The following is an 8821-nucleotide window of genomic DNA, read 5'->3' as shown; positions in this document are numbered from 1 at the left end:
TTCGAATGATTTTTTTAAAAAATTTCGTGTTGGTTGATTGATATTACTATTAATTGTTTGGTTAATTAACCGCGAGATATTTGTCCCTTGAAACAGTCTGTAAAATTTCAAGCATATAAGAAGCTTTTTTAAATTGCGGTGCACGGGGTGGCTAAGCACTTTGCGGCGCCGCGCGGCGCCGCCAACACTTTTCTAATTTTTGATTTGCGGTGGAGTACATTGCAGCGCCTGAACGTCTCTTTTCAAATTATGCAGTTTATTCAGAACCGCGTTGTTGAAAGTGTGCTCACGCAACGATAAATTTTAATTTTTAAGCAATTTACCCATCGCCTAACGGAGCAACTCGGTTTTTATTGACTAATAATGCGAGGCGGCGAGGGATCATGGGTCGCGTCCCCTCCCTCGAAAGGTCTCGCCAAGCCCCGCCACCCTGGCGACCTTTTTCAGGGTGACCCACCCTGAGATCGGTCCCCGAGTGAGATTGGGCAGTTTTTCCGGTGCCACCGGGCCCCCGCGCGGCTGGGTCAAGGTTGAACCTGCCCCCGACGGGAAGCGCTTTTGAGATAATTATAATATGAACTGATATTACATTCTTGCATCAAAATGACACGGATAAAATTTAAGAAGCCAAGGGGAAAATATAACTTCATATAACTGCTTTGTTTTAAATAAAAATAATTTTTGTTGTTGAAAATTTAAAAATTTATTTACTTTTATTCCAATAAAATAAAACAACTCTCAGTTTTCAGAATTGCAGTTCATTTTTATCTGCTGACCACGATCGGAACCAATAATTGCTGCGTTTAAAGAATTGAGCGGGAATTTTGAATAGTCATTTTCAAACGAGGAAAGTTTGAACCAATTCAAAGTAAAGAGATCTCGCAAACGTAGTAAGTTGCATGTAAACATGGCAAATCATACCACCCATTGTTCCTGTCAAATTTCAAATATAAGAGGGCTTAACCACACAAATATTGGCTATTTTACCAATAAATAGCACATCTTTCAACTGGGTATTGCGCTGGTTCTCCAGGTTTCCATGAAACGTAGCTTGTGTTTGCACCAGTAGCCCAGTGATTATAGAATGTTTCATTTATGCAATTCAGAGACATCCAAACGTATTCATTTTCAATTCCTATATATTTTATGAAATAAATTAACTGTAATAAATCCTAAATATTGTTTGGAAACAAACCGTTTTGTCTAATAAGTGTTCTAACGCACTCATCCTCCTCAGGGGTTTCTGCGGTAACAAGATCGCCGAAACCGGCTTGTGCACATGCAGTGCGCGCTCCATCCCAACTTTTCTATTTTACCACAATTAATAAGCAGCTACTTGGAATATATTTTACCTTGTCTAATGTTAAAGAATACGTCGATGATGCTTTTCAAAACTTTTGTTAGAACATACGTGACTCTTTAACGCAATATAATTTACTTGCTGGACAGCTCTTGGAAGAAGTTGTTATTGTTGTCGACTTTTCACAAGCAAAGTAGTTTATGTTTATGCACCTCTGGTTTGTCCATTTACCGTTTCTAGACATTAAAATGAGATACTATAATATCATGTGTATTTTGTCTGCGTATTATATACTTGATTGTGACACAATTATCTTTTGGTACAGTCGTTGGAAACCCTGTATCCCACGAGGTAAAATTATATGGGGCATTGTTGATCCAAGAAAACGACGATTTCCCCAAAGAATTCATGCCTATCCAAAAAGTGGCATCTGATCTTCCTGCTCTCATAATTTATAATTTCTGGATTAATTCATTAAATATTTATCTAGCAAACCTAGTTTTTGGAGATACTCAAAAAAGCATCCTTCTTCTACTTTTGTTTCCAAAACTAGCAAATCCATAGCCATTCGGTTGCAGTCTAATCTGGCACTTTCCCAGGTAGTCTAGCTCAAAATATGAAAATTATATTATATTTTAACAAAATTTAATCATACAAAAACTCCTGATACGTTGAACGTATCTGAAAAATGTTGTGTTATTTATATATAATGATGTACTCTATGAGAGAGTTAAAACTCTAATATCACCAGGGCATGGAGTTGTTGTAGTTGTTGTTGTGGTTGTGGTAGTAGTTGTTGTTGTTGTTGTTGTTGTTGTTGTTGTTGTTGTAGTCGTCGTCGTTGACGTAGATGTGGTTGTAGTGGTAGACGTGGTAGTTGGAGCTGCTGTAGTTGTTGTGCTTGTAGTGGTAGTTGGAGCTGCTGTAGTTGTTGTTGTGGACGTGGTTGTGGTTGAAGACGTTGATGTTGAAGTTGTCGACTCCGGTGTTGTTGTTGTTGTTGTCTCTGGTGATGTGATTGTTGTCATCAGAGTTGATGTTGTATCCAGTGCTGATGTTGTTATTTCTTGGGTTGTTGTCATAGATGTGGTTGTTGTATCTGGCTCTACAGTTGTTGCCACCAATGTTTCGGTTGTTGTTTCAGGCTCCAATATCCCTGGTGTCAATTTTTCAGTGGCCTCCTTAATCAGTTCTGTTGTTGCCTCTTCTTGAGACAGCGTAGATATCTGTTCATTTATTGACGTTTCTATTGCTTTTCTAGAAAAAACAATTCATTTTAAATAAGGCAAAAGCTGATTTTGTTTATTTCAAAATTTACATAGTTTCGCTTTTTTCTGAGGCTTGGATTATTGTAGTGTTTTGTGTTCTCTTTCGGCCGGTTAGACAGCTCTTGGTGCCGCAACATTTAATTATTTTCTGCCTTCGAATTTTAGATATTTTGATGAGTAGACTTCTTTGCGCTTTGTCATGCCTACCCACAACACCTTTTCCATCTGATAAAACGAGAGTATTAATGTTTTATATTAAAGAAAATAGATACTTCTGCGGTAACAACTTGTTAGTCCAACTGTAGCGATGATAATCAAACTGATGAGGGAGATATTCAAACGGTGAACCTTAACTCACGGACGAAACTTGAATTAAATGAAAATTATGAGATGCGACTTACAAACATTATTCAATAAAGCTGCTGTTCGTAGGGGAATAATTGATTTTATACAGCTAAAATCTGATCGCGCTGTCTCTTTATGAACAGCTAACTTTTACTAAAATGAGTCCATCTGGCCACATAGTACCTATGCAGGATGCGATTATGTTTCCTGTTCGAAATGATATTCGATTCGGTTTTCACGATACGATGTCCACAACATCATCAGTTCCGTTGAACTGCGTCAGCAGTCTCCCTGTTCTATATGTTATTCGTTCACCATGATTATTGCAATACATACGCACGTCACGCTGTACTTCCAGTTGCAAAAGTTGGTCACCTAACCAAAGTCGAACCCCAATGAATCGATTGGTGTACAGCACAATAAAATTTCGTCAAAGACGGCCTTTAAACTTATTATGAATACCCATAAATTTTCGAAGCATATTTATATAAATTAATAACTGGTGTGTGTGTGTGTGTTTTATAATCGATATCAAAGTTTTTACTCAAACACCATGATTGCAGTTTTTTAACCTTTTCTTATCATTCCATTAATCTCCGATCAGATTTTCAGAGTATTTCGTGAATAATTAGAAACATAATACATAATTTTCGTTAAAAACCAAAACACGTCATTGATGGGACCGAGTTGTTTTTGCGACGCACATTCTGGACGGGAAACTATTCGAATCGATCGTTTTACAAGAGGACCAGAGGGGAGAGAGAGAGAGAGAGAGAGAGAGAGAGAGAGAGAGAGAGGCAGTTTTTTTTATCTCCGCGTGCGTCGTCTGCTGGAATAAGCGTCGGTGAACAAGTGTTGCTTTTATTGGCGTTCAATCATGGGCCGACCTTACTCTCAACTTCCTGCGAGCCGATTGGATTGATTGGCCGGCCGGCGTGTTTCCAATAAAGGGTGCTCGCGAGCGCGTTGGGAGACGTGCCGGCTGCTGCCTGCCTGCTTGCAGCTGCCGACACGAGATGCAACTTAAACTATTTAGTCGCCTCAGCAGCCGACGAGTGCGCCTATAAGAAAAGCTCTTTGCCCGATCCCCACCTTCCGTAATGCTCGCAGGAAAGAAGTTTTGGCTCGACTTTGCCCGCACGTGTACGGCGGTTTACCCCGAGCAAATAGTGGCTGGAAAAAATCACTTCATTCATCCCCGCTTGAGTAAAATCTGATTGACTGCAGATTCTGGTTTTGAAGGAAAGGGGAGTGAGACTTCAAATTATTTTCCAACGGAAAGGATTGGAAGTAATTTAACCACAGAAATATAAAACATTTCTCGTAAGAATTGACAGAACTGCAGTAGCTTTAAATTGATATAGTTCTAAATAAATTTCTAAACCGAAACTGGCATATATTTGGAATTTTGGTTTTATTTTGCATAATTGCGTGGAGTGTCATTTGAGAATGTCTTTGTACAAAGTCGTCAACACACTGCATGAAATTATAACGTGGTAAAGGGGCTTGAGACTAGGAGACTAGGTTTAACACGTCATTATTCAAAGAGAGAGTAAGTGGCAATACGGGCAGCGGGTAGATAAAGTTACAACGCCTGACGATTATGCAGTACCAATAAATGAACGCAAAAGCAAATTTGGCACCACATTAAATTTGCCCGGTTTGTGGTAAACATCAAAATTGTATTTTTGCAATTTAAAGACCCAGTTAGCTAAACTTCCTTTTGGATTTTTGACATCCTTAAGAATTTCAGCAGTCTGTTGTCAGTAAAGAGCAAAAATTTAATATATGCCAGAATTACGTGTTAAACCTTTACTTAATTACAACGTTATAAAATAATAATAAAACCTGGTTTTTGGGGTTTTTGTTATATTCCATAAGTATTCACTCAGATATTTCATGAATGTGTGCACGCAGAGAGTGCGCGGAGAGTGAAATAAGTTGGTCAGTATCTGGCAGTGAAACAGAGAAGGTTCCCTATCCTACTTGTGCGGCCACCCCGCAACAACTATATTTCAGTTTCATTTTTCATCTGTTTTTTTATAGATAAAAATAGTGTTAAATATACTTGTTAATTCCTGCATGTCAATACATAAATTTGTTTTAAGAATTAAAATGCGTGTGAAGTGAGGATTTAGTGCTACTTCTGATCTGAAATGAATAAATTCCTGCATAATTTTGTGTAGAATTGGTCAATTGGATGGAAAATTATTTCGATTTATGTGCAATTTTGTTCCTCGTTCGATTGTAATTTAAAGCCCCTGAGTTTTATAAACCCGCAGAGGTAATTTACGATGAAAAGCTGCAAATGGTCAAAGTCACAATCACATTTGCAAAAGCGAAACGTGTCGGTTGTATTCGGCTAGGCGGGACAATTGATCACGCAAAGCAAAAGCCAGCAGCGATAAATCAATCAAAGCACGACTCGCTTGACTAACTAATTACCGAGAGAGCGAGCCGGCGGAATTCCAACCCTCCATGTTCGATCCGCACGCCGTACATTTTTTTCGGTTTTAATTTTCCGCCACATTGGCTAATTTTATTTATATTCAGCGGCGTGAAGGTCGATGAGCGGGCATCGATTTTGCGACGCGGCTCTGCTGCACTTCCCCTGAATTTTATGCAAAGCAACCGGGAGGGAGGCAAAGTTAAGCGGCTGCTCCGCGATAAATTACACACCCTCCGTGCCTCGTCTCTCGTATCTTTGATAGTTTAATAGTCGGCTTTCACGGGGCAGCGAGTGTCTCAGGAGAGTCGCCAGCTCCGCATTGCCTGCCTGCCTGCGCGCTACAATGTGTAATGTGCCGGCGTGGCAATTACCTTCACGCGTTACGGCACGAGGGGTCGGCCCGCCGTTGAGAGAAAGCCGAGAGAGAAAGAGAGAGAGAGAGAGAGAGCAACAAAGGCCGCTCCGGAAAAAAGGTTGAATCCACCTGCCTCCAAATTACTGCGGAGAAAGAGCACTCGTTCGTAATTAAAACTTTTACGACGCTGAGTTTCAAACGCGCCAGCCCGCCACCCTGCCATGGGAACCCGCGCAACTGAATGCACTTTCTATAATGTATCACCGCGACGAGCCCTTCCTTGAGAGGTGGCCTCGTTAAGCTCGTTTCTCTGTTGTCACCGCGGCTAATTTCGCTTCTTATAGGGCTGTTTGTGCCCTCAATAAATTCGGCTTGAATTAGAGGTGGTCAAGTTGGGGAAACTAAGCCTCTTCCTTTCATTGTTGCGTAGCTGTCCTATGTTTTTCCAGATTTTCTGGTGGATATTCTAAATTTTCCTTTATAATCTCAAAAATGCTTTTCAAATTGCTCTAAATTCATTTTGAGTAACTTTCAACTTTGGCTTTTTTTACTTTTAAATGAAAGATTTTTATTCTTATAGGGAGGGAAAAGTAGTGTCTATAATCGCAGAACCTTTTTCCTGTGATCTGTGTTTTGTTTAGGGATTACAATTTAGGGACAAAAATATTAAAATTGATGTTTCCGACAGATAATCCATCAGTTTAATCATTTTCCGAGGCAAGAAAATAATAATAATAATTGGTTTTGTGATTTATTTTGATACACATAATCATTTCCCATATTTTTTTGGAAATTATTCATCGGTGCAAGTCCAGCGTATTAATTTTCAACAGTATAATCATACCACGTCATAACTTAACGCAATTTTGTGTAAAGAGCGTGACAAAATAATGGTTACTGCTGTAACTTCAACCTGATTGCCAAAATTTGGAATGTTTATTGCGTTTATTATCTTGAATTTGACATTTTCACTGATAATTTGGCCCAAATTACATTTTTATCTTGGAATTTCAAGCAAATATACTCATTCCCGGACAAAAAAAAACAATATCATTGTTTTTAGGTTTGTGCATGTTTCCTTCAAAGGAAAAAATCAGCCTTTAATTGGAAAATAACCATTTTTAATAGAGTTTTCTTAACTCGATAAACAGTTTGAGTTTCCCTAACTCTTCAAAGGGTCTCGATTATTCATAAAAATTAAACCAAACATTTCCGGATATTTTTGATGAAAACTAATAATAACTAATTATCATTGATTTTGTCAGCTGCCGTTCACCTGGAAATTCAGATGAAAAGGAAAAATTCAACTTTCCCCCATGTAAAACCGATTACCACACCTATTAAAAAATCCAGAATCCTTTTCCAGGCCCTATACTTTCCATTCCCGCGAGCAATGCCCTCTTACACTCATTAAATCAGAGCCAATCTGGTGGGCGCGTTTTCCGGTAGCAACTGCATGATCTAAATTTGTAAAATATGTCATTATTCCGTCATGATTTATGGATAATAACTGTCGTTATTAGTGTAAAATATCCACACTGGTGATGGTAGCAATCAAATTCATGATTTCACCTTCCTCTGTAAATTATAATTTTCATTTTCGCAGAAGGTTGATTAAAACTTACTTCTTCCTCGATGTTAAAAACTATTATTGGTTCATCAATCGAGAAGCCAAAACCCATAAAGAGAGTTATTAAGCAAACCAGATGATGTGTTTGACAACGAGGAATTATTCAGTTTGTATAAATTATTCATGAAATGAAAATAGCCCTTTCACTAGATTGTTTTTCTCTTCAGTGTTGAATTTAAATTAAACTGTAATTAAATAGGAGGAGATCTGGAAATCTCCAAATAAGCAGCTCTCTCTCTCTCTCTCTCTCTCTCTCTCGCTCTCGCTCCTTCTTATGGCCTGTGTTAGTGTGTGCGTCCCGCGGGTGCTCTCACGCGATCGTAAAAGTCTGGGCGTGCGTTCGTGACCGCGCGAGATTATGCCGGGGCGAAGGAGGCGCTTTCACGCCGACTAAGCGCGTCAATATAACACTATCAAATTCTATTTATAAGCATGCAGGGTCGCGATGGAAAACGGGAAAACAACATACACAGATTCACGGCCTGCAAGCACACTCATACACACGCTGCCAGTGACAACAATCAAAAATTTATCCCCTCGCCAAGCGAACACACGCCAGCACTAGAAAGCAGTGGAAGTGGAGTGTTGCAGCAATTTCATTTCAATTTATTTTCGCGCGAGCGTGTGCGAGGCTCCAAAACACAACTGGCTGCTCCAATAAGAAAGTTTATTTCACACGGCTTGAATGTGGAAAACAGAAGAGGGGAGGTCATACAGATGAAAATTCTTGGTAAAATTACTTCTCAAATGGTTTCATTTGGAGATTTGATGGTGGAACTTTAAAAGATAGTATAAAATTCATAAGGAATCCAACTTTGAAAATAATTTTATTAAACTACAATAAACCTGGTTATTTTTTGATTGGGTGGGTTGGGGATTTTAAAAAAACATTTTTTAGGTTATTCCAAATTTTCAGGCCACGGAAAAATGTATTGATTCCATTTAGACGAAAAGGGAGGAGCGATTAAAAGGGGGCGGAGGTTTCAAACCTAAAACCTTCTTGGCTTGTCAGAGATTTCAAGACGAGTTAAACTGCATTCAGTTTTTGTATTACTGATCACCAGAAGCCGAGATCTCGCGTTAATTTGATATTTTTTTTTATCCAAAGCCAAGTTTTGACCTTTCACCTGAATTTCTAAATAATGAAGGAACTACCGTCAAAAAATTATCAAAACTATAATATTGCTTAGATCACGATCACAAATTCCAATTTTTATTTAAAAGGAAATTTTTCAAACAAACTCTTTGTGGTTGGTCTGTTCCATCTCCGAAATTTTAAAGAAATATAATTTTTTAGTAATGTTGTCAATTTCAGTAGAAATACATACAATTCTCATTTTTAATCAATAATTTCATGCGAAATATACTTATTTTATTTTCTTGATCAGCCGATACACTTAGATACCCGGCAGTAAGGGAAACATTCTTTTAATGAAATGCAAATTCCTACCGAAAATTACAGCCATAAATTAAT

General features: G+C 38.5%; 1 protein-coding gene across 3 annotated transcripts; it reads right to left on the bottom strand.

Annotated features, from left to right (window-relative positions):
- Positions 1-678: 678 nt before the first annotated feature.
- On the bottom strand, positions 679-3133 carry LOC135945814 (macrophage mannose receptor 1-like). Of its 3 annotated transcripts, none has more exons than XM_065493703.1 (12): positions 2970-3133; positions 2841-2916; positions 2619-2793; positions 2049-2557; positions 1956-1981; positions 1796-1904; positions 1595-1739; positions 1439-1536; positions 1353-1384; positions 1196-1307; positions 988-1135; positions 679-933 (listed from the first exon to the last, which is right to left on the bottom strand). In XM_065493703.1, exons 1-12 carry the CDS (start codon positions 2973-2975, stop codon positions 864-866), a joined length of 1506 nt encoding a protein of 501 aa, XP_065349775.1. In that variant the 5' UTR covers positions 2976-3133; the 3' UTR covers positions 679-863. The 3 variants fall into 3 exon arrangements, with proteins under 3 accessions (XP_065349775.1, XP_065349776.1, XP_065349777.1); XM_065493704.1 differs by having other exon boundaries at positions 2856-2916; XM_065493705.1 differs by having other exon boundaries at positions 2974-3042.
- Between the last annotated feature and the right edge of the window lie 5688 nt (positions 3134-8821).

The sequence above is a fragment of the Cloeon dipterum genome, chromosome X, assembly GCF_949628265.1.
Source record: "Cloeon dipterum chromosome X, ieCloDipt1.1, whole genome shotgun sequence".
Lineage (NCBI taxonomy): Eukaryota > Metazoa > Arthropoda > Insecta > Ephemeroptera > Baetidae > Cloeon > Cloeon dipterum.
This window is presented reverse-complemented; position numbering and strand designations above follow the sequence as displayed.